The 26,046-nt window shown below is 40.9% G+C and overlaps 2 protein-coding genes across 23 annotated transcripts in view; one reads left to right on the forward strand and one right to left on the reverse strand.

The window, feature by feature from the left end:
• The window catches only part of MAF (MAF bZIP transcription factor), a 698,813-nt gene that overhangs the window by 546,106 nt on the left and 126,661 nt on the right, over window positions 1-26,046 (reverse strand). For all 22 annotated transcript variants that reach the window (XR_001557781.2, XR_001557767.2, XR_001557777.2 and 19 more), the window contains one exon: window positions 20,114-20,167. The gene's annotated coding sequence lies outside the window, so the exon portion shown is untranslated. The remainder of the gene's footprint in view (window positions 1-20,113; window positions 20,168-26,046) is intronic.
• On the forward strand, window positions 20,810-24,943 carry DYNLRB2 (dynein light chain roadblock-type 2). The gene is made up of 4 exons (XM_015874126.2): window positions 20,810-21,052; window positions 21,295-21,370; window positions 23,692-23,859; window positions 24,656-24,943. Exons 1-4 carry the CDS (start codon window positions 21,050-21,052, stop codon window positions 24,697-24,699), a joined length of 291 nt encoding a protein of 96 aa, XP_015729612.1. The 5' UTR covers window positions 20,810-21,049; the 3' UTR covers window positions 24,700-24,943.

A 26,046-nucleotide genomic window follows, 5' to 3' on the forward strand; every position in this document is an offset into this window, starting at 1 on the left:
CTATCTGTCTCAGGAGTGAGAATGGATATGTTCTTTGTGAAAGAAAAGACAAGACAGACTTTTTCCACTTGTCAAATCAGCTTCCCCTCCCACATGTTGGTTTTTTTTTTCCTACCAGAAACAAATCAGAAAGACTGCTAGATGACCAAGGACACAGCTAACAGCTGGATGTAATCAAAGGAGAAAATGGACAAAAACAGTTCTTGATATCAGTCATTCATTGAACAGCCACCCTGCCAGTCTCAGAAGGGCACCACTGCCACCTAACCTACATGTCCCAGTTCTAAAGGCTCTGAGATAAAGACAAACTCAACGCAAGAATCACAACTTCTCACTATCAGAGAATTTTAACAGGGCCGCTTCTCTTCTGCCTTTAAGAGTGATGTACCAGGCCTAAGATCCTACTTTGTGGTGAGGCCAGGAGGTGGAGTAGTAACGCAGAGGGCCATGGCAGCACACTGCACATCCCGCTGATAACCAGCTCTTTTCTACAAGAAAAACCTACTGTCATTTTATAATCCCATAACAAGGAACTCAACCCACTGTATTCATGCCTTCTAGATGCTAGTGCCTAGCATCACTGCACAAAGAGACAAAAGCAGAGAGAGTACTTAAAGCCAGAAAGTAGCCTTAATAATAATAAAAAAAAAACAAACGAGCAAGCAAACCAATAAACAACCAGAAGTGCATACATTGTTTTTACAGCTTTTCAATCTTCTTTCTAGCTCAGAGCATTTTTGCTCACAGCTGCAAGGAACTGCTTAAGTTACACACTCATTTGTAAATGCACGTTACAAATGAGTATAGGCAATGTTGTTACTTCTATAGACCACTAGATAATTGTGTGTGTATACATAGAGCTGTTGAAACTCAGAGCCAAGTAAGTCAGCCAGAAAACTATGCACTGAATGGAAAATCTGAAACAAAATCATCTTGCGATTACCATCAGCAGTGTCCCTTTAAGCCAAAATAAACATTTAGCACCAGTCCATCAGTAATTAGGAGGAGAATATATTTAAGCTGACTCCCATGCATTGGCACCAGTGTAACAGGGGGAGGGATGTTAAATGTGCCACCCTTTCCAAGCAGTGCTCATTTCCCATCCCAGGCAAATGAAAATGAAAGCGCAGAACGACCCTGAGAAGCCCCAGAGCCTCGTGCTCACAAATGAAAACTGAGTCCTCAGTTAAGACTTGGCAGAAAAGTAACTCCCTGACATTCATCGGAGATGATGCTGCTGGTGCTGTGACTGTATTGCTTACACTTAAACTCCGTGCTCAGCTGTGCCTGAGCTCCGACTGCACGGCTAAAGATCCTTGGTCTAAGATTAAAACAAGTAAAAATAATAAAAAAATAAAAGCAAATCTAAAGGAACAAGAGTGCCTTGAACTTATTATGGAGTGAGAATTAAAGAGTGAAAGGAGACTTCAGGACCAAAAGAAAGTCAATGGTCAGATAAGGCTGTGCATCCAGGAACTCAGGAGAAAAAGACAGGAGAGGAACACAGAGGAAAGAAACATCGAGAACTCTGGATTAAGGACAGAATAGCACATGCTGAGGGGGAAGGAATGAGCCGTGTACTTTGCAGTTTCTTCCCTGCTAAAGCCTGTAGCCACATCTGCATTGCCAGAAACAAGAAACCTGGCTGTGGGGTGGCTGCGCCATGGCACAACACAAGCAAAGCAGCGCTTAGACCAGGGCACTGTGGAAAGAGGTTAGAGAAGGCAGGAGGTGTGGGAAAAGGAAGTGACTAGTAAGCTCAACTGTTTGTTAGTAACTTAAATACCTACTTAAATGAATGAGCTCTATTGCCACTTAAATAAAATGCCATAAAAAGGACAGACTTGATTCACTCCATATTATTTCAATTTATTAACTAAAATATTTAGCAAAGGTTGTGTGCATTTTGACTAAAAAACACCAAACACCCAAACCAAAACTCTTTCTGAAGTGATCTGCCCAACTCTGACCAAGATTATCAAATGTCTCTATTGTCATATATTCCAATTATTATTTTACAGAGGATGCTCTGATAAGAATCAACCAGATCAGCACACTATCAAACTGCTTCTTATTAGGGTATTTCTTGCGCTTAAAATAGCTATTACAATACGCATCATAGGACAGTAAGTAAGTACCCTAGGCATCAAATCTCTTTATTATTCTCTGATGGAAATCATTGTAAGCGATAAAAATACACTTAAGACTCATTTTGAAATATGTGTGGGAACCAGTCCCCTTTTGCCTCTGAGAGACAAATACCTAAAGTTTGCCCATCACATTAATGCGGCCTAACCACACTGTTTCTAATATTCAGCTGATACGTATTACCACCTTGCTCCTTATACTTTTTCTCTGCTTCTTCTCTTTCTTTCTGAATGATCTGATTTATAGAATGAAGAAAATTACAAGCAGTAACGTAGGACACAGCCTTGCAAAGGGTACCCCAATGAATTCATTGCACCACATTGTGTCAAACCCACTGCTCAGCCACCGTATATTGATGCAGCTGGGAGTTCCTTCACCAACCTAGAGACGTAGCACAAAGAAATGGTGTTTGCCACAGCTCCACGCATCAGCCCAAGTTCTCTTCAAACCGCCCTCATGCAAAGTACAGCCAAAGAACAAAACCAATCATCTGAGAAGAAAGCAGCGTTTGCTTCTAACAAACCCTGCAGGGAATTGGGCAGGTGCAGGAGCCTACTGGCTGAGAGAGGGGGAAAATCTGTTAATATTTAACTCCCAAACAAATGCTGAGATTGCTGCGGAAAGGCTTACAATTTATAACACATTGACTCAAGCAGCTGGTGAAGCATTTAAAAGCCTGTAAGGTAATATGGTCATTAGGACTATTTAAATTCTTTTGAAGGAATTTAGCAAAAGATTCCTGGGCTGCTTCAAACTAAATACTCAAATAATCTCATTGACAAGCTGTAATGGGAAGGACAGGGATGCCGTGGTGTTGATAAGAAGATCTTTAAAGCTGAAACTTGTTAAGGATAAGTTTTGACAACCTGGATGACAGCTTTGAAGGGAGAATATATCTGAAGAGGCAAGAGGTTTAGATTCCTATCACCCTTCCGAAGAACAGCGAACATCCAGGTTGTGAACAGATCTGTCCAAAGATGCTCTGAGCTATAATGGATGGCAACTGATCTGTACAAGGTGTGAGGAGCAGCAGATAGTCCCTGTCAGCACAGGCTGCTGGGCTCTGCGACGGGAAGCCTGTCTTGCTGCTCTGAAGATAGTTATCAGGACCAGCTACCAGCATATGCTGCCCTTCTTCTAATCGCTGACAGATCTGGACACTCATAACCAAAACAGAACTTTCCATCTGTTGTGCACTTTAACGAGTTTCAAGTCGGAAATCGCTAACATTTCCATTTTATCTGATGGTCGGTGCCCCACACAACAAAAAGAACAGATCCTTCTCGAAGCTGCGTATCTTCACTGCTCAAAAAGGAAATAAGTTTGTAATGCAGCTTATTAATACATTATAGGAAACTGTGATTATTTCATTAATCCTGGCAGGCAGTGTAAAACTGTTTTAACAACAGCTTGTCATTACCCCAGGCTAGAAGGGAGATGGGAGCATTTTCTCTCCCCACATCCACATCCAGCTTCTTGCTGTCTGTTGTGGAAAGGGGCCTGCAGGACAGAGGCAACTTTCTGGGCTGCCAGGGCACACTGCTGGCTCACAGTCAGCTTTCAGCCACCAGCAGCCCAAAGTCCTTGGTAACCCCACTGAAACTTCATTTTGTTTTTCTTTACCATTTTATACTAAAAGAGAACCTTCATGTTAATGGTTCTGTACTTTGGAGCTCTCAAGCAAGAATACTGATGCACGTTGAGCTTAATTGTGCCAGTTTTTACCAGAGAGGTGTGTGAGGCTGCACACAGCAAGTCTGCTTACACACCTGGTTTAAGTAATGAGACTCAGCACCAGGACTCCGCATCAAACTAACTCAATTTTAGAAGAGAACATATACAAAGAGCCCACCATAAACAGCGGGGAAATACATACACATATAAAGATGGAAGTTCAATAAAAAGGCTCTACAATATTAGAGGTTAATATTTTAATGATCTCCCTTTAAATAATAGATCATCTTTTGAAAAAGCTAATACTTAATAGATGAGATTCTTTAAACCAAATGTAATTGAGCTACAGTGTTTCTACAGCCATGTCCCCTCCTCCCAAATCTCTTTTAACACCCATTGATTTCTGCCAGACATTCATTGGAAGAATTAATTAATTTATGAACTTGTCATTACAATTCATTGATTAAGATGTCCTTCCTTAAAGATTTAATTATGCCCAAAGATAAAAAATTTGCTAATTATTGCCTTTTATCTAATTGAAGCTTTGTATTACAAATAAAGTTCAAAGGTTTAAGACAGTTGCCCTTTCAACCACTTGGGCAAAGATGAGAATTTAATTAGAAGAGAGACCACGTTCTCAGATGTTTTCCATGAGCCGTCCTGGAAATAGAAGTGATGACTGACTTATTCAATGTGTGGAAGCCTCTGAAAATCTTTCAAGTTTTGGTGGGGCTTTTTTTGGTCTTTCAAACACTTTCACAGCTTCACGCTTTGGTTTGGATCTATCAAATGATTCAACAGTCCGACCCAGCTGGTGACACATCTTAAATCACAGATTAATAACTTCCACTTCTCTTTTTCTTCTCTTTTTCTTACAAGTTCACTTGCTCTTAGATACCAATATGGAAACGATCCCCAATAATGTGAATATGGGCTTCCAGTTCTCTGGCAAAAAAGGAGCAATCGTCTCACTTAAGAATTGTTATTAACTGATGGTCACAGCAGAAAAACAGCGTGTCCAAACATCAACATTTCTCATCAATTCAAGGGAAAATAAAAATTAAAATTAAAAATAAAAATAAAAAAACACATAGGAAGTTTCTTTCTGTGTCATTAAAGAAACTCAGGAACTGATAAGCTCATTTGGTAACAACGCAAATCAAGACAGACACAACCACAGAAAAGCACATCCTAGTGTACAAATTACTCGGTGTTTAAGCTTCCCAGGATGAGACCACATCTGCATAAACCTGAAGCACGAAGCTCTCCAGTACACACACACACACCCCAGTACTGCATGCAAATGTCACCTGCAGGAACTGTACTTGCAAACGATAGCAAAGATATCACACTGTGTTGGTAATTATCAGGCTTTGTGCACAGCTGCAGCTCTGAAGAGCTGGCCCCACTGGGAATCCTTGTTTCCCAACAGCATTCAGGGCTGTGTTACACAGAACCCCGGGCTCAGCTGACAATCACTGCCCAGATAGCGAGGCTCCATGGCAGTGCGTGGGCAAGGGTCTGACAGCCCCCATTAAACATGTAATGACAGCTCTGAAACTAGAAACTACTCCAAGTAGGTATTTGGACACAATAAATACCCACTAGACTACTAGCTAATGAAGTCAGTGATGTTTATACACATAATTAAAAGAAGTATAATCAATCAATTTATCTATATTCAATCAAGCTATAGTTTTGAAAGCATCCTTGATTTATGACATAGCTTATAGGAAAAGAACATTCAACACTTCAATGACTGAGTGTTTTCTCACATGTTATTTCTCTTCCACAAAAAAACCACATACTGGCTGCTTGAAACAGTGAATGAGCTCTGAGTGAACTTTACCAAAATAACTGCATACCAAAATATTATTTAACTCAAGGACTTGGCCCAAATTCCCATGAATTTTTATTACTTCTGAGAAGATCTGAGCAGGTAAATTTCCACTCACACGGTGAAGGCCCCAAGGCTGAAAGAGGGAAAGCAAAAGGCACTCATCCAACTATGGGGTGATAGAAGATGCATAGGTTGTGTGTGAGCAATGCCACAACTGCGAGCCATCTCCTGTAAGAAGTATTTGAAGTGAGATGCAGGATCACAGAGTTGTTGTATTTTGAGTCAGTGAGCTGTGTTCTGTAGTACATATCATGACAACTGCCAGTCAGAGCAAATAAAGCAGCTCTAGAAAGACAGATCAGCAAGACTGGGAAAATATTCTGTTATATGTAGTGAATATACTCCTAAAATCCTGATTATAAAGATCAAATTCCTATTAATACAAAAAGATGCTACTAAAGCACAGGAACTGCACTTTCTTCTTTAAAGTCACAGAATTACATACATGTATCTGCCCACAATTTCTTACAACTGCTTCCAGAAGAAATACCTCCTCATGAAATCCAAGCATGTCTGCTCCGAACCTGAACTCTCCCGCAATTAAATCACACCTTGATATCATCAGAGCTGCAGTGCTCACTCTTCAAACACAGCTGCATCCACTGACCTTACTCGATGAAAGGAATCTTTAAGAGAAAAATAACTGGAAACTTCTCTGGAGTTTCCTGGTTCTCTGGTCTTCTTAATGCTTCTTCTCTGTACCAAGTAATGAAATAGGTGTTGCTGTGTGTTCAAGCACATGCGACTAAATGAGATTCCGAAACTGCTGAAGCTTCTGGATCTGAGGCTGAGCACCCATCAACAACAATTCAGCACACTTTGCTCCTCACAGACTTGCAGTTGCTTAAACCAAAGCACAAGCTGAGATTTTCTCTCCTTAAGAAAAGCTGGCAAAACAAGCAGGGATACGCACAGCCCTGCAGTGTGTCACAACACAAAACCCCAACACACACCTTAGGGCTGATGCCTCATTTATTTCCAATCAAAAGAAAAAATTTAATAATAACCCTTTTTCTCCTCAGAACCTTTCTAGGGAACTCATCACCTCTGTTTTTACTCTTCCAGGTTCAAAGCTCAGCAGTTTTATTTTAGCTATGTGTACTGTAGAGAATACAGGTGTTCTCAGCATGCTCCAAAGCATTACCTGAGGGAAATCCTGCTCCCTTCTGTACAGCACTGTACCAAATCAAGACCATTAGTAAAACCAATTGGTACACAGGCAACTTCATTAGTTCTTCATTTATGAGCAATGACATAAAAGAAAATTGAGCATATAAGAGAAAGTGAGCTTTCCTCCCCTTTTAAAAATGCTGCTTAAATATTAATTTTCTTTAAATGAAACAGTAGATGAGCACAAGAGACAAATAAAAGCACTTGCTAAGACCTGAAAAAAGCCCATGGCGACTTAATGCAAAGCTTTGGTTTTTGTGCACAGGATGGAATGTGTGGGACAGGAGCTGTGTGTGCTCCAATCTGAACGTACCATCCTCACCAGGCGAAACCAACCAGCTCTGCCCAAATATTACTTCACATTTAGAAGTGATCCTCTTCATTTTGCCGCAGTGTTTTATGCTTTCGCAATTATCCACACTGCAAGGAATGTCACTGCTGGTGAGGCTCATTAACACTGCCAACAACTCCACAATCTTGTCAACACACAGTGGGTAGTTCAGAGTTTCTGAACCTGCTTATCATGTAAGTGATGTCAAGAGAGGAGTGGTATTAATAGCAAACATTTGATGAGAAAATAAAACTAAGGCAGCTTAAAAACTACTTAGGAAAAAAACCAACCATTCCAATGCAAAAAGCAGTAATTCCAATCAATGCAACTTTTATTTTTCTTTAGTTATCGATCATGCTGAATGAACAACAGAGCCCTCCAGCAGCCAAGTGGGAAGACCCCAAAGCTCATGTAGTATTGCTGCAAGCAGCTTTGTGAGGCTTCAGCTAAGGCAGCAGTGTGCCTATTGCTTGCTGTGTCAGAACCTGTACCTCCATGTTCCACACGTACAAACCCCAAACTTCAGACCCTAGAAGCTGCTTGCAGAACTTTTTTTTCTTTTTACATTCAATGTTTGGAAAGGAATCACAGCTAAGTGTGCCTGTAAGAGTTTTCAACCCTCAACTGATGCTTTCATGGTATCTTACATTGCAACTTGCTTTTTGTCAAGGGTCTGCAAGGTGAGGACGGGGACTGAGTCCCTGCACCACAGATCCTGCTGCCAGACTGCAAGGAGAAAAAGAAAGCGAAGAGTCCTTATACAGGAGAGAAGCTTGAATCTTGTCAGATTTTTATGTGGTTTATTTATTTTCATATGTAAGCTCTAGTATCTGGGCACCTCCTGATATTATTTATAGGTATTTCTATAGAGCTCATAATCACAGTATCTGAGTGCCTCGCACTATTTACGATATGCCATTTATCTCCAGAGGGTAGAGCTCTCCTCCTTTCTGCTTTGAAGATGGCTTCTCATAGAGATAAGGCACAGATGATTAACGCCTCCTGCACTTGGCATCTTGCGACACGGCTGCTTGGGGAAATGCAGCTCTTTAATCATACTGTGAAACAGAGGGTTTGGGTTCAGTTTGATCTTTTTTTTTTGGCCTGTACCTTTTTCTCCAAATATGAGAGCAGAGCCAATTTCAAAACCAAAATAAAGAGAGAGAGAAGGGAAAAGGACATTTCAAAAAGAAATCAACAACTGTGTTTTTCTTTCTTGAAAAGTCACACATGACAAAATACCTTCCTTAAAAGAACAGAAATCTAAGCAAGGCCTCCATCTGGTCAGCTCTCTGAACACGAGTCTATGCACATTCCCCATGCTGCACAGGGACTTCATTTTAAGCTGCCTCAGAGCCTGCCAGTATTCCAGGGAACATTTTTCCCCGGTCTTTCTGAGAAGGTCAGGATGTTTCCTGGAAGGCTGAATGGTGGAAAAATGAAGCATCCTTCATCCTGATTGACACTAAGCAGTTTGTTGGCCTGACATGAGCTCACAAGGCCAGTGAGATTGTTCTGAATTGCCTTAATGAATGAACACACTTTCTTCAGCCGCAGGATGCACTGAGATCCAGTCCTTTTCTATACAATAGAGAGGAAAGATGCAACCATCTGAGAAATAGCAGAACAGCTCTTAGCTTTTAAATGAAGAGGTTAATTTAAAAGGATGAGGTTTCTCATACCTCAGTGCTACTTGGTAAGTTTCAATTGCTGAAGAAACGTAAGATTTTAATCAGAAAATCTGTATCAACAGTATATTTAGGTCATTCTAGAACAGTTTCTTTTAAACCTAACCCACACCCCTGAGGTCTGAGATGACCTTGTTAGCACAGATTAGAGAAAGATCAAAGAAAGATAACAATCAATGAGAGTAACTTAAGTTTTAAGCTTTGTGGTTTCCCTCGGCTATGTAGCCTCATGTCTGAGGCACTGACCTCCAGCAGCACCAGGATGTTAACAAACAACAGCCATATCCTCACTAACTACTATTTGCTATCCACCTCCCATCGCTGACATGGTGAACTTACATGGACTTTGCCAGGACAAATTTCCACAACCCAGATTTCTGAAAGGACGACTAAGGGATGAAATTCTTGGGAATATAAGTTAATTTTAAAGATATTCCTAAATAGCTCAGAAATCCCCCCTGCAAACAGGCACTTGCAGAAGCTTAACACATCTATCTTCAGGAAGCATCACCATAAGTGTGTTCTGAGTGGTGTCAGCTTAGACAGAGATGTGATATTTCTATAAAATGAGTCATGTGCTGGTTGCTAGATCCTTTCCTGGACATATCTTTCAGTCCGTTAGCAAAAGGAACATGAATGTTCACAAGCAGAAATGCTGGTTATAAAAGCTGGATTCTGATATTGGCTGGGAACTTGCAGATCGGGCTGACTAAACTCACCCATGTCAAAACAGGAACAAAGCCCTACTAATAAATTATTACCAAGGTAATGAACAGGGGGATCTTTTGGTAATCAGCAGCAAGGTCAGAGTCCTTTTCACAGTTCTTTCTTTACAAAGTCCTCAGAGGTACCGCTCAGTTTGAACATTTCAAGAATGTAAATGCATTCCAAAAGGAAAATAAACGACAGAACCTAACCACGATAATAGCCCAAGAAACCACTATATGCTCACAAAGTAGCTTTTATGTCAAAAATGCCACAGAATATGGTTGACTCAGACTCCTGAATGCATCTCTCCTAATATACCTGTATGGGCGGTACAAAGGGCAGTGATGAAGCATATGTGGGGTTTTTCTTGTAATCAGTTTTGGGGCGTTGTTTTTGAATACACATGGATGACTGCAGGGGCAGAGGAGACGCAGTGCCTCACCACTATTAGCAGAGCAGTTCATCTCCTTGGCTGTCTTCTACCTAGAAAGCCAAGGCCAGGACTCATTTCCAAACCCATGTTCATCTTGTACCGAGAGACATGGTTTAGTGGGAAGAGTTGGTGATAGGTGGAAGGTTGGACTGGATGATCTTAGGATCATAGAATCAGCAAGGTTGGAAATGACCTCTATAGAAGCATAGAACAAATCAGTTTAGGCTGTTCAGGAACTCTGTTAGAAACAAAGTTTGAATTCACAATACTACGCATCATTCCATTCACATTTAGTTTGCAGTAAACATTTGTATAACTAAAAAGTTGCATGAGAAGGCTGCAAAAAATCATTCAAGTTTTTAGGAAAGAGATGATGAAAAAAACTTTGTTTTCTGCATTATCGTGTAAATGAATCGTGCCCACTTACTTCTAGAACTGGTGACTCTGAAGAAAACCCTTATAACAAAATAGGAATCAAGGAAGTTCTCATGACAGCGTGGCAGAAAAGTGAAGCACCTTTTAGTTACCAGACTTACTTTTTATTACCATTTTCCATGATTTACAAGATTACCTAAAAACAGTACATGAATACACACCACAGCTGTTAAATACCCAGATGTTACAGACTAGAGAAGGACAAGGCAGATTTACACCAGCTTTCGAGCGTGTGGGAACCACAGTGTGGTTTGAGATGCTGCAGTTATTCCCATGCTAAGTATAAAAGATAACTGTGATAGTTCAAATAGCTTTGCAGAGCAACTGCTGAGATTTTAATGATAACTTTATTAATAATGTAGTAAACTAACGCTGATGAAATTTCTCTAATGTTCTTTTTAACTGCACTGAGTAGTAACAAATGGATCCATTTAAACTCATTTTCCTGTAAGTTAAAAGGAACTCCATAAAAGCTGCCAATCCTCCCTTAAACCAGCTCAACTCACCTCTTGAGCCAGGATAGGACAGCAGCAAAACACTGCACAGAACATCATTGACAGCCTCATGAACACACTGCAAGAGTGTTGCAAACTTGGAGATGTAAGAAGGCAAGGCAGGAAGGATCCAGGCTTTCTGGGAGGAAAGTTTGGTAGAATAAGGACATGACCATGATAACAGTAAGAGAAATGACAGCCTAACACTGAAGGTATTCTGGGGAACTCACAGCAACACATCCCAGCTTCAAATCTCCGCCAAGAAATATACTATTGTTAAGTTCTATTGTAGCACGTGTCTCTGGCAGCCACATGATGTCTATTCCTTCCTGTTGAACAAGATGAAACCATTAACTTCAGCAGAATCCCTGTGTTGCTGAAGGTCGTATTTAAGAAGCAATGCAATTCATCACAACCAGTAATGCTTTCCTGACAGGCATCAAGGCTTTCAAACCTTCTCCTGATGGATTCAGAAGAACCGAGTGATAACTGATGCTCCTTAACAACAGCTTTCCCTTCCACAGCCTCACCACCTTTAATCCATTACACCTTAACCTGATAATCCCAGGAATGTACAAAGCACAGCCCAGAGGAAGCAACTGGACAGAAAAGGAATTAAGATTCTTAGAACTATCCAGAAATAGTTTCGCACTGAATATTTTATTCTTTATCACAAAAACAACAATACATTGTAAAACTATCATCCAGTGACGTTTTAATCCCTTCAGTATCTAAGCAGCTTGCAACACCTCTGTTCAGAGCAGCAGAGGTAGCAGGTAAACTATCACCCTGCCTCTCATCAGCAGGTCAGCACAAGTCAGTATCTGAGGTGTGATATGAGAAACACCCTAAGTTCCTGCTGGATGTTGAGCTATCACAGACCAGGACATTTATCTCCACCCAAAACAACTGAGAAACCTCATGGTCTGACATGTAAAGCGGCCTCTTTTTATATGCCTGAATTTTCATTACAGGATTAATAGCAGACAAAATCAACCAGGGCCTGATACGGATTTACACCCAATAGTGAAAGACGGTCTTATAAAGGCATCAACATAATTGATGTTTAACCAAACAAAGTCAAAGATTAAAGAGGTCAATCTCCAAAGATTTACATCCCAATCATCAACTCTGTTTTCAGAAACTACAAAAACCTGAGAAAGAATGATGAAACATTTGTTATATATAAACGATACTAAAACCACACAGAAATCAGTAGAAAATTATAACTACTTTAAACCGAGCTATAGAATTTTATGGCAAGGATATAATTTTCTGCTAAGTTTTATAGATGTGCCCAGAAATAAAACACCAGGCCTCTATTGAGTTTTATGGGGCTTTTCGGTAAGAATTACAAACAGTGGAATTTAAACAATACTTGTGGATCAGTTTGCCAACAGCCCTGAAGCTGAAACTGCGTTGCATAAACCAGGCATCGAATAATTTGGGGTAATGACCAAATTCATAATAAGTCAGAGGCTGTTTGTCAGTAATCTGCAAACAGACTAAGCGGTAAATTCATGCAATGGGGATGCCTGGCTGTGAATAGTTCACCCAACTTTACTGCTCTGCCTTTAAGGGACTGCCCCAAGGACTTACAACTCCACTGCATTCTTGCCAGGTAATTTGTGCAGCATTTTTTAGAAACAGTTAAATTAAAAAGCCCTTATGGGAAAACTCAATGAATTTAATAGAGATGAAATCAATACGGTTCTACAGAAATTACTCCAAACCCTTCAGCTGAATCTTCTCCCCTCATCTCAGCCCCCTTACACTGCATAGTACGGTCAAAGCCATGTAAGTGAATCTTAAATCGAGGATTACAGCTACAGGGAAAGAACTGCTGGGACCTCAGTAAAGCTTCTTTTGCACGTGGAAGAAGAGGACAACATGAAACCAAGGAGTTTGGCAGATCTTGGATCAAGGATGCTGATGCAGCTCAGCAAGGAGTCACATTATTCTAGTTCTAAGTTCTTCCCCACTCTGCACTGACATTAGCACTCGGGTTACATGAAAGCATCCCTCACTAGCAGCCCCACATTCAGCTTTCACTGGAAGAAGCAATTCCAGCAGATGGAATGACAGCATCTGAGCGCTCCCCATTTTAGCTACAGTCACGCTTTCCCCCCTTCCTGGGACACCACGTGAAACAAAGGATGGAAAGTCTTCAAGACACCCAGCTCAGCATGGAAACTGGAGCAGCACTTCAGACAGGGAGGTGACAGACTGGATCAGACAATTCCATCTCTAAACAGTTCTAAAAGGGAAAGCATTTCGTTTTATCCCCTGACTTCCGCCCCTTCTCCTGATCAGCTTTCTAAAGCTTAGTTTCTGTACATAAGCTCATCCAAGAGGAAGGCCAAGGAAATAAAGTGTAGTTGAAACCAACATGGTTATTAGAGCTGTCTAGATTTAGTAGCTTTGTTTAGCAGTGGATGCATTAAAGTGCAGTTATCACCCTAATAAATGTAGATATCACTAATTACAATAGCAGATTTTAAATGCAACTTGAGTGTCTCTGGTGACTTTTAAAGTAGCGTGATACCACGGCCAACACAAATTTAATTAGAACTATCGCTTTAATTTAGTTTACATTTACAGCTTAAAAATCAACATTTAAAAACACAAACCTTACAGCCATCCAGTAACTACCTGAAATACCCCTTTAAATACGTGAAAAATCTCAATGCTTGTTTCCATACTTTATTTACTTTTTTGCCCTTCCATACTTACATGTCGTCCTACTCTTCACTTAGTTACGAGTGGAAGATTGCAGACACAAGCCTTTTCCTTACTTAAGGGATGTCTGTGCGTTTTTCCACTCAGTGCTTAAAGAATTGGACAAATAAATCCCACTGGTAATTACAGCATGTAATCTTATCTGAGGCTCAATCTGCTGCGCTAAAAATCTCCCTTGCGACATCTAAAAGGGGAGATAGATAGAACAGAAGATTTCTGGAGTCTGTTCTGCTGTCCTACTTCACTGAAGCCAACAGCAACAGGACTGGGGCTCGGCAAACTGCCTTGAGCCTCTGAGCGCAAGGCTTTGACTTTCAAACAAGTCCATGAAAACTGACTCATTCTTCTGTCCTTTCAAAGTTCCCAGCCTGCATTCCTGTTTTGAGGAGGATTATTTTCATTTTATGCAGTGGTGGTATTTAGAGGCCCCAGCATAGACGAGGGCTGGGCTGCACAAGGCATAGAGCAAGCACACAGCATAAGGCTGAGCTCTGGAACAGAGCGGGAGGGAAGCAGAGACATGGGGAAGCAAAGTAGTTTGCTCAATATCACACAACACATCTTTAGCAGGCCAATCCCTTCTGATTTACCGTGAGTCTACAGAACTAAAGGTCCCCAACATGATGTAAACTCTTAGCACTAAAAAAAAAGACACCTCTTTTTTGAGATGTATACAACAAAGTGTTTCTCACTTGTCTGTAGAATGTCAATACACAGAATATTGTCAGACATGAGGTACTGGTCAGAAGACTCACAGCTCCAATCCACTCTGAAGTGCAGATGTTCCATCCAGTCTTCAAGATGGAGGCACAAGTCAAGTTCAGGAGCTTACCAAAGAACTGCACACATCAGTGAATACTGACAGTCTTCACATCATCTTCACTACACCGCATTCAATTCTCTTCAGGCATTACATACACTAATATCAATTCACTGTTTTCCTGCAAGTGGAACTTGCATCATTCTCTCTATCATTCTAACTGCATTGGCAAGGGGGTTGGACTCGATGATCTCTAGAGGTCCCTTCCAACCCCTACAATTCTGTGATTCTGTGATTCTGTATAAGGCTGAGAGTGATTGTAATGAGCTGAGCCATTGGAAGGAGATCTAAGCCTCCCAGGATACCATATGACTTTATCACTGCACAGAAAAGCTCAGTCTGCTTCAAAGCATATCTTCACAAAGTGGTTGGCTAACCAGATATTTACCAATAGTTGACAATTTTAGTTCTTGAGTAGGTTTTCTAAAAGAGGTGAAGGTCATTAACATATTTATGCTCTAAACACAGCACTCTCACTGAGCATAAAACCAGGCCAGAAATAGAGCTACATCACTGTGGTACAACTGCTGATCAAATCCAAACTAAACGGTATTCTTGACCAAAGATGGACCTGAATCAAGTGCCATTCTCAAAGGAGCCAACAACCATCCTCAAAGGTCCCGTTCCTTAGGCCACATCGAAGTACTTCACCCAATTGCAAGAGCTACTGTGTAACTTGGTTATTTCCCAGAAAGTGTTAAATTTTCAGTGAGAAATGTTCAGAACATTCTTCAAAGCATTGATTTTTCTCAGCACCTCCTGTCAGCAGTCGAGGAGTCAAAGTGCACTGACGGCACAGAGGCACGGCAGCAGTTGTGTCACCAAAAATTCATCAGCACTAAATGTAATCCAAGATGATGGAGCAAAGTACAGAAACTCCCCTTTGAAATTATTTAAGAGGAAAAAAAAATGGAAGAGTACATGCATGTGAATAGAGCCTGACAAGGAAGTGACTGACTTGTGGCACACACCCAGCACTGGGGCACAAACCATAACCACACCTGCTTGCTTATTTCCTCTAGACGTGGAATGGAGGCTCACCTTCTTCTCACAGCTCCACATTACGTCAAGCTTGGTTGATCAGTAAGCACTATTTAAATATCACACCTACTGCATCAATGCCACCACTCAGCAGCCCACTCAGGGGACCCACTACCGACAGCTTTCAGCAACCCACAGCCATGGGCAGGGCTGTTTCATCACTATAAGCAGGCAGAGGAAAAACTTCATAAGGACAGTTGAGCTCAAAATGCAGCATCACACGTGAGAGTCTGAGAGGTTTGCTCTGTATAAACCTCTGAGCTACGCAAGCCAAAAAGGCTCACATACCATTGTCAGAGCAAAGGAAGATGACACTACAGCAAATGCTGCTAAACAGTCTTAGCACAGCACAGATCACTTCTTTAATCAAAGAATCACAGCCTGGAAGCCTGTAAATACCATCACTCCGCAGAGCCACTTACAGACTGTGATAACACTTAAGGACTGAATTGCCACGGAGCTGATTTTCTCACAATAGCTGATGTATGTAAGGAAGCTGGCAAGGCTTTTGAATTTTTTATTCGTGCACATTCTCGGTGGATGAGAAACTTGTTTAAAAAATTAAATATTTAATGGATCAAAGAAGACCCAAACATGCAGAGCAACAGAGGCTTAGAAAAACTGCTTAGATGATCAGAAAACTTCTTCAAATGTAGAGAAGAGCTGAAGCTGGACACTGCATTAAATCCATACAGACAGCAGGATGTCAGCATAACAGGATGGACATCACCACCTTCTGGTGCTGCAGCTCCCCATTTCACAGTTTCCCCTGGGTTCAGCAGGCTTTTGGAATATGCCATCCCTAACTGTGATCTGTTCACACAGCCTGCTAAGTGGCAGCTTCTAAAGGCCAGTCTGCACAGGAGATGAGATCTTCCCAAGAGAAACAAAGCAAACTGCCCTTCTCGGTAAGCTGTCATGAAAACTTATATTCCAGAGCCCTGCTTCTTAGAAAACACTAACGTGACACTCAAAGCAGAGGAAAAGCCCTGGATTAGATGGGATGGGGATCTCAGCATTCAGCACCTGGCAGAAGCTCTGCCCTCACACCACGGATCACTGCTACAGATGATGCACAAAGCATCTACTTGAAAGAGAACATGGAATCCCATGCTCTTGATTGATGGTGTAACACAAGTGGTGTTTGGAGAGCATGTACCCATGTTTATATGTTGGTTACTTAGAAACCATGTGCCAGGGGCTATTTTTTAATTTACATGTACGGCCACATAGAAGCATTTCCACCACATGAAAGACAGCATACGGTATTTCACTGTGGCTTCTGGTTTCACTCTAATGATGTTGAAGTCATATATTTAAATTTACTTGACATCTTGCCAGTTCCAAGAGCCCCAGAGAAGTTCGTCACAGGATGCTGCTTTGACGCCGCTCCATCGCACATTTAGCACCTCCTTTGTGCTGCAATTTTAGTAAGCCTTCTAGCTGTAAAAGGACTGGACTGCATAATGCACTTTACTGGTAATCTCACATGGAACTAAAGAAGGTGATCGCAGTGTTTAAAGGGTCACAAAGTTAGAGTGACATACGCAGGGAGAATGCGAGTGTTGAGGCTGCGGTGCTGGGCTATAAAACAACTCAGTGTGGTGTAAATCCTTACTCCTCCCCAGAAGCCTTACAGTGGCCATGGATCACTTTTGAAAGCTTTCTGTTTTACGACTGAATTTACTTTTTGCTTCTGGAAATAGATACGCAACCTTAAAACCCCTAAAAAAAAGGATTAAAACCAATATAAAATTAACTCATAACAAAAAGAACACAGCTCTAGCTGCACTAACCCTAATGCATCTTGTTCTTTGTGCCCAGTTCTAGGAGCAACAGTTCCAGTAATTCTTAGGAATTAACTTTACAAACTCTCTTTATATCTACCTAAAAAAGCCCTTAGGAAAGAGCAAAATTGCTGCAGGCAGTCTCTCTCTAGTAAGGGAGCTGTTATTGTTCTCATTACATCTAATTATGTCCGTATGCTTACTGAGGTGTCTGCAGATGTCCTAGGTTTAAAACACTGAGTTTTTATGTTCTTTTGGAACTCTTATTTCTGGGTCAAACTTCATCTTCTGAGATGAAGAAATAAGAAACATGAGAATATAGCACAAAACTACAGCTTACATTCCAGGACTATATTTATCGCAAGTTCCATAAAATACCCCCAGAACACTCAATAATGGGAAATATAGCTCTTTTCTTATCCAAAAACAACGTCAATATGAGTGAATAAATTTTACCTCAATTCTCTACTAGTTTTATAGATGGTCTACATCTCTATAAGGTTCTATTACAACAAAGAGTGGAGAGTTGGTTCCCTTTCAGCATTATGCTTCTCTTTTCATACACTTGTCTCCACACAAGTTAAACAACAACACAGCTGTCATTATCAGCACCAGAATTAACCTCAGTACCATCCAGCCATCAGAGCCATTCTCTAAATTCTTACTGCTTCAGGGAGTGTTTCCCTACCAGAGCAGGACTATGGAACATTAGCATATATTGCAATGCACCTTCCTTTGCGATGTACATTCTTTGTGATTATATATTCACAGAAGACCAGACAAAGCAACACACCTGGCCACCCCAACGCTTCCATGTGTGGGAGCACCATTGATGAGCTGAAATGCCACTTGTGAATGAACTACACACTGAGATAACCACAGTAGCAGGGACTGTGAGTGTCTACCTTGAGTGCAGAGATGAGAAAGGAAACATAATAAAGCAGATTCACATCCCAGCCCCAAAACCTCCAAATGGAGGATTTAAAAACCCAGGCAGCAAAGGGCTCACAACTCAGATTTTGCTCAGCTGCTCCAGTACATGGAAAGCTGGCAGAATATCAAATATTAATTTTGATGAAGCTCTGTGTAAGCTTTCAGCAATTATCAAATAAAGTGCCTCTACAAGTGAACCAAGGCTATTATCAATTTGCTCTTGATATAAGGAAGCGATTTTCACGTACTTATATCAGCTCTCAGAAGGAAGAGAATGGTTCATAAAGTTTCCATTAGCATACAAAAGCAGCAGCATCTGCTGGATGCCCGAAGAGGTCCTTATTGCTGTCACTTACTCAGCACCGCAGGCTGCAGTTGGACACCTCTGCCCCCAGCAGTGCTCTAGGAGGTGTGTTGTGGGCATTTGGGGTGAGGAGGGGATAATTTGAGCACAGAACAGTTCCTGCAAGTCTCCGATATCTCTACAACCCCCTGCTCTATTCGTAACTATAAGAAGATAAGTAATCAACCTGGAAGCAGCATCGTGGCTGAAGTCAGTAATCCTCCTGTACAGAACGCGACTTAAGGGAGATGCCCTTTAAGCGAGCAAAAGGGTTTCTTCCGAACTTACCATCGACTTCACTGGGATATGCTGTAGCTGTAGCACCATCTAGAGGATTTAAGCTGCAAATCCCTCACTCAGCAGGGAGAAAGCATGGGAAACTGCTCTGCGAAGTTGTGAAAACCTTTATACACATAAAGGTTTTGAATGAAACTCCATTTTACCATTTACTTACAGAGAAGCTTCTACAAACTGTTTCATGTATGCCTACATGGCATACGTATATTTTCTCAGTTTATAATATTTGGATTCATTGAGGTAACAGAGAATTAAAGCAAAACTTTATTAACAGTGAGATCATGAAAGAAAACACTGAATGACTCCACCTGTATGCACTGATTATTCTTACAGAATCCTCCTTCTATGGTTAAGCAGCTGCTTTATTAAAGTGCTCTGCTTTCCTACCCACTTACTGTAATATTATAAATTGATTCCATCCTAATTTCAATCTTAACACCAACTAAAACAACAGAGCAGGTTCCCATGGATGTTCTGTTCACAAAGGGTCCATAAAATAAATGAATGAGGGGATATCGTTACCCAGCACAGCAACACATCACTCAGATTTCTCCCAAAGACTTTTTCAAGACCTCACCTCATCTTTACATGGTTTTATGTAGGAAAAGATCATCTGTAGTATAGGACAGTGCTATTTCAGACTTCTAGTGCACACGAACACATTTTGCATTTCTCTTTTTGCATCAAAGTAATCACATTATATCAAATAATTCATTTATTGTATATATCCATAAGGGCTGTGAGCTAAAAATCTAAGAGTAGACTCCAAGCTTCCAGCTACTATGGCACAAGGACTGATTCCACTGAATTTCCATCAAGACTTTTTAGTTAGAAATAAAAATAAGCAGCTCATTTGTTCAGCTTTTTCCTGTATTATTACCAATCGTGCATTGACTCGTTTCACTTTATAATCCAACAAAGCTGGTAACTTCTAGAAATCCTGCCGTATGGACAAGGAAGGAAGGAAGGAAGGAAGGAAGCTACAGTAACAGCTTGCAGAGCTTTAAAGTTACTTGATATCAAGATTATCAGTCATAAAAAGCCATGTTTTTTTCCCCAAATTGAATTAATTTATGTTGTTTCGTAACGACCAGCAGCTTCTCTCCTCCCTTCCTCTTCCTGGGTCTCCAGGTTCAAGAAACAAGGAAGGGCTTAAATCCCCATGGACTTACCAGCAGAGCGCTCCTCTTCATTCCCACGTGCAGAACTGCATCTCCTGCCGCAGCCTAAAGAAAAGAACACAGAAATAGCTCTGAGTATTTTCTACCTTTCTCTTCATTTCTCCCCTCAAAATTAACTGTCAGTGCAGAAATTCTGAGCTCAAACACCACGCTCTTGGTCTGAGCACTGAGATGCAAGCTGGTCACCTGCCACTTTGATTAACAAACATTTAAACTCACCCAGGGAAGCACTGCCAATGTTACAAAGCATTTCTGTTTCCCAAGCACTAACACCCCAGCCCTAATATTGCATTCACTATTATGTCCAAAACGTATACATCTGTTGCTTGGAATCTGAATTCTCAGGTATATTTCAAGCCACCAAGAAAACACCTTTTTACTGTTTTAATTTACTTACTTTACTTAATTTACAGACTTGTAATTTACTGTTAAAAGTCTGAATCTGAGCTAAACCCAGTCTGAGCTCCTGTCAGGGTCCTGGTGTTTCCAGCCTTCTATGCTGAGCAGAAATAAAACTTATAGTAGCACTCCTGCATCATGCTAACTCCACTTTGCCTTCAGTTCTGCATTACTTTTTGGTGCTGCCGTTTGCAAATCTGAGCTGAAATTTGTATTGGTTACATAAAGACTGAGGCATCTTGAAAGAAAGCAGCGCTCCTAAGAGAAGCTTCCAGAACCTTCCAGGCTCCTGCAACTGCCCACTGGGCTCAGGATCACCTCTGTGCGTTCCAACACGTTACCCTGTGTGTACACCAGCTGTAGAACTCACTTTTACACTCCTGCAGTTCTCCAACCGCACACTCGAGCAGTATAACGTTATTCCAACGGCACTCAGCCCGCTCACACCGTACCGGAGCTTCCCACTGCCGGCCCGACCGGCTCCGGCTCCCTCCCTCATTTCCGCCGCTCCCCGGCAACGGCCCGGCCATGGTAATGGAGCTGTAACCACCCGGGGACGGGGACGGGGATGGGGAGGGAGGGGGCTGAGGGCAGACGCTGGGGAGGGGCGGCAGGACGAGAGTTGTGGTGGTGTGATACTGTGATATTGATACTGTGATATTGTGGTATTGATACTGTGACATTGTGATACTGATATTGTGACATTGTGATACTGATATTGTGATATTGATACTGTGATATTGTGATATTGTGATGCTCTCTCTGCCCCGTAGTCTGAAGTGGAGGAAACCCTCAAAAGGATTCAAGCCCACAAAGGGGTGGTGGCGACTATGGTTGTCAATGCAGAAGGTAAAGTGCCCTCTCCTTTCTCCCACTAACAAACCCACTAGCAAAGAGAGCAGTGAACCCAAATACTGCAGAGGCTGCGAGGTGATGAAGCAGTCTGCTTAAAGTGCTTTAGGAAGGTGTTCTCAAGAGGACATGTCTGGTTGTGAGGCATAGCAGGTCCCAGTCCCAGTGTCCCAGTGCCTTCATGATGCAGCCATTCGCTGCTGCTTTGATTCTTCTGTAAAGTCAGGAAAGAGCAAACAATGAGTGATGCTTCTACCAAACTAAGTTGGGTTGCCATTGCTGGAAGCCACTCCTTGTCTCTACTGAGCACTCAGAAGTTCTTTAATTTGCATTACAAGGAAAAGCAAAATCCTTGTCATGCAATCTTTGGTTGGGACACAGAGAACCACAAGCCAAAGCAAAACTGGCCACAGAAACCGGTTTTCAGAAGCTAGGCTTTAGGTTAATGTTATTTGAATCATTCCTCTACAGATAAGTCAACTCAATTGCCTTGCCTGAAATTTGGTTTGCTTCTACAACACCCTCAAAAATGCACTGCACTGGCAGCAGGTTAGCAAGAATAAAGAACACTAAGAATGAAGCTTGGATGGTACTTAATGTTCAGAAAACCTGGACAATAGTTTTGCATGCCTGGACATGCTGAGCAAAACATGCCCTTGTACACAGGATAGATGCAAGCCAAGAGACTGGTAGCAAAGCAAACAGTAACTGAAAGCCTTTGTGCTCATTTCTGGATATAAGTGTTTCCTAACCTGAAACACGGGCTGGTTTCAGAACTGGTATTGGTTCAACTGTTTATATTCTGATTAAGTAATAGAAAGTGACTTGATCCACATAGCTACAAACTTAAAATGAACAAAATCAACTCTTTGGTAGCACAGATGATCCTCGCTGAGTTTACAGACTGATATATTTATGATGGCAAAACCACCGATGTAATCTAATAGAAAAACAACAGAAATCTGCCTACACCAACTGCAAACACATCGGATGCTGAACTTCATGAGGAAGTACTCAGTGCACCAAGAATTCAGATTCCACAAACTAAACCTCAAAGCAGATACGCAGTTGTATAATTTAGCAGCGTGCCTACCCCTAAGCAGCACTGCTCCATCTAAGTAGTGCAGATATTCTTTTACAAAGGTTTCTTAGTAACACGGGCAGTACTTTGGTGTAACGCTATTCAGCTGGAACAGCAAACGAAAGATTCCTGATGCAAACATTGCCTGTCATTTATTTTAAAACTCAAGGTTGAGTTTTTCATTGAAACCCCACGCTAAGCATACACTGTTCATTTTGTAAAGGATAGCAACAGTTGGAGACTTTCATTTGGAAGGATCACGCTGCAGAATTTCTAATGAAGGATTTATTTGCTTTTCTCTAATTTGGGGGGCAGAGGCAAAGAGCTCTAAAGTAAGCACAGCTTAGCTTTCATCTAAGGACGTTACTAGTGTCAACTCATTTTCAGGTAATTATTAGACCTCGGAGAATCATTTAACATTTACCACTTTCATTAAAAGTGCTGTATTTGTTGAAGTGGTCATTTCCGTAAGAGGTCTCATAACCCTGAAGCACTCACTGCTGCTTGTAAGTGACTTACTATTTAATGCTGTGATTATGTCGATATTCTCATGCTAATGCAGTGCTTGTGAGCACCTCTTTCGTTTTTGTAAAACCTCTTTCCATCTGCATAATAAACATTACACACAAAGTACATGCTGGGTCATCCTGTTGTGCTTCACTGCATATCCCACCAACGCAGGATTATTTCTCATGACAGCACTGATTTCAGGTGATTCAAATAATGCTTCACTAGGAAAATTATGGAATGGTCTCATATCTGAGGAGCTTCTATCATTGCGTTTGTTCGCATCCCTCTAAGTCTTCACCTGCCCTTCCCTATCACCGCATGTTAATTCTTCTTCCATGAATCAAACTCTTCAACCTGGGAGACACGATACAAAAGTACGTAAAGAGAAAACTGCCCTGCCAACTTCTACTCTGTTGTCTTTGTTAGTAGGTCAAATACATTTTCTATTAGTGAAACAAGCTTATTAAAGCCAAATGTTTATTTTATACTTGCAAGATTACTATGAGCCCTATGCATTCAGCCTATTAATATATAAAGAATGATTAACAAATCATTGATAAACAGTGATTCATTAGATCGTCAAAAATTAATCTTACATAATTGTATTTTAATATTTGGGATCAATACACTGTCAGTATTTTGCACGTCATTGTAAGGGTCTGAACTCCTCTGTATATAAATAAGACATTTAACTAAACAGCTGAACAAGAACATTCTCTCTTTTCAGGAATTCCAATAAGAACAACTCTCGATAACGCGACAACAGTGCACTATGCAGGTGTTCTTCATCAGCTCACCATGAAAGCGAGGAGCACAGTGAGGGATATTGATCCTCAGAATGATCTAACCTTCCTCAGGATCAGATCAAAGAAACATGAAATCATGGTAGCTCCAGGTAACGTTTCTATTTAAAGTGACAGATCAGTATATCCTCCTAAGATTCTTTTAACTGTTCATCAGTAAAGCTACAGTAGGAAAGGTATTTTAAACATACGTACATGAAAAGCAAGCTATCTATTCAGCGTGGAAACAAGTGCTTTTAATGTACAAGGTTTATTGTATTCAAGCTTGGAGGCAACAAAGCAAGCCCAGAGGTAGACTTAACTTCTTAATTTTTCGAAGTAGATACAACCCTACTAAATTCACTTAGAGAAATATTTCCTTTAGAATAGATACTAAATAGCCACCCAACAGAATTCTCTAAAGAACTTTCCCCAGGCTTTTAGAATTAGTTGGCAAAGCCTGGCACGCTTAGAATGTATTCATAATAAAGGTCTATTCAAACCTTTTCTGCTATTTTCATCTCTAAATGGGCTTCTCGATTCTGAATAAGGCAGACTGAAAGAAGTTCCCTGCACCTGCAGAAGAGGCTGCAGATGCCATAAGTTTATTATAACAAGTGCTGGCTTCCAGGTGCTTATCTTGTGACTGTTTGCTTCTTGTACAAATATATTTACAGCTTCTTGAAAGCAAATATTCTGCTTACTGAAATAATTTGAAATGCTATAGTTACAATTGATGGCAATTTTAATCTGAAATCTGTTGGGTTCTTTTTTTAAGCTGTTTAATTTCTAAAATGTTATTATATGAATATATATATATTATATATAAGAAAAAAAAGTAAATCAATTAAGGACTATCAGGAAGGAAGGAAAAACATTTTAACAAAGCACTGTTAAATGTTCTTGCAGATAAGGAGTACCTGCTGATCGTTGTCCAGAACCCAACCGAATAGACCCAACAGGGCGTTATTTCAGACAGTGGCGCAGCTCTTCTTGTCAAACTGACCTTCCTTACTGACACTTCGCATCCAACACAGCACTAACAAATTCTACGCAATGCAGAACCGCTGTGACCGAAAGCGCTGCCAGTTTAAGATTCTGTTGTAGTTGTATCAGTTTGTGTTTGTGCAAATCTCAAAGTATTGTTTGCCTTAATACTCTGATGGACAATAAAGCAAAATGCTTGAACTTTGATTTAATGGATGTCCCAGTTATTCTTGAAATTAAGACATTCTACTCAAATTTAACATGCATGCAGGAGAAATCGTACTGCATGGAAGTCACAGAACGTGGGTACATCAGTGTGTGACTGTCAGACAGCAGCCACTCACATGTACTAAAGAAAACAAATGTGAACAGCATAGTTCGTGCCATTATTGCCCTGTCTTCAACTCCTGTGTTTTGAGTCTTCTAAGGGAAGACAAGTGAAAAGCAACTGTTTTTGGCTGTTTTCCACTTCCTGTGGACTGAAACAATGGCTTCACTGACTATTTCCACTGCTGAGAAGTTGAAGCAGATAAAGTTGAGTTGGTACTCAGATATAAAACCACTAATAATTTGCTGGCAAACAGTGTCGTAAATAAATCAAAACATTTGATAACTGCTTCAGTACTTAGATCCAACATATAAGCTGTACTCCCCAATGACATGAGACAAAGGGTGGGGCTAAAGCTCCAAAATCAGTTTCCCAAATCAGGCCCACGTACATTATATGCACATTTTATCAACAACTGTAACGTGTCGAGACTGTTTGTCTTCAGTTTATCATAAGAATGTTTTCTTTATTATTATTCCAGATAAAGGAAACAAGAAAAATATGTGGGATGGCTATAAGGATGAAAGGAAAAATGGATCTGTTGAATAGTGCTCAGGGATCTTTGTATTTTATCGCATGAATTGTGGTTGAGGTTATGAAGCCAATAAATCACCAAATGTCTCGGTGGACGTGGAGTCAGCAAGTTGCTCTGAGGGCTCTGCTTTGTATCATTTAAAGCTTACACAAAGCTTACATGAAAAACCTGAGAGCTTCAAAATCTCAAAGGTTAGTGGGGATTCAGCACCCAGGAAATGGGCAGTGGAACCCAAAGGAAGATTCTGTGCAGCTGCGCACTGAAAGGAAATCAACTCAAAGGCACAGGGACACAGTTTGATGGCAATTAAGCACAGCAATCCAGTTGGGCAGGTCTATTCAAAATTATAAGGATATATAAACCAAAGGGACAGCTATTGGTGACGGTATACAGCGCAGGACAAGAAGGATTTTATTACTGCTAGGGTGTTTTTGAAACATGCACTGGAAA

The sequence above is a fragment of the Coturnix japonica genome, chromosome 11 (assembly GCF_001577835.2).
Source record: "Coturnix japonica isolate 7356 chromosome 11, Coturnix japonica 2.1, whole genome shotgun sequence".
Classification (NCBI taxonomy): Eukaryota; Metazoa; Chordata; class Aves; order Galliformes; family Phasianidae; genus Coturnix; species Coturnix japonica.

Excerpts from the sequence above, each read along its gene's own strand:
- DYNLRB2 (XM_015874126.2), top strand. Across the intron at positions 21,371-23,691 it reads TATGGTTGTCAATGCAGAAG|GAATTCCAATAAGAACAACT; the intron begins GTAAAGTGCCCT and ends CTCTCTTTTCAG. Across the intron at positions 23,860-24,655 it reads TGAAATCATGGTAGCTCCAG|ATAAGGAGTACCTGCTGATC; the intron begins GTAACGTTTCTA and ends ATGTTCTTGCAG.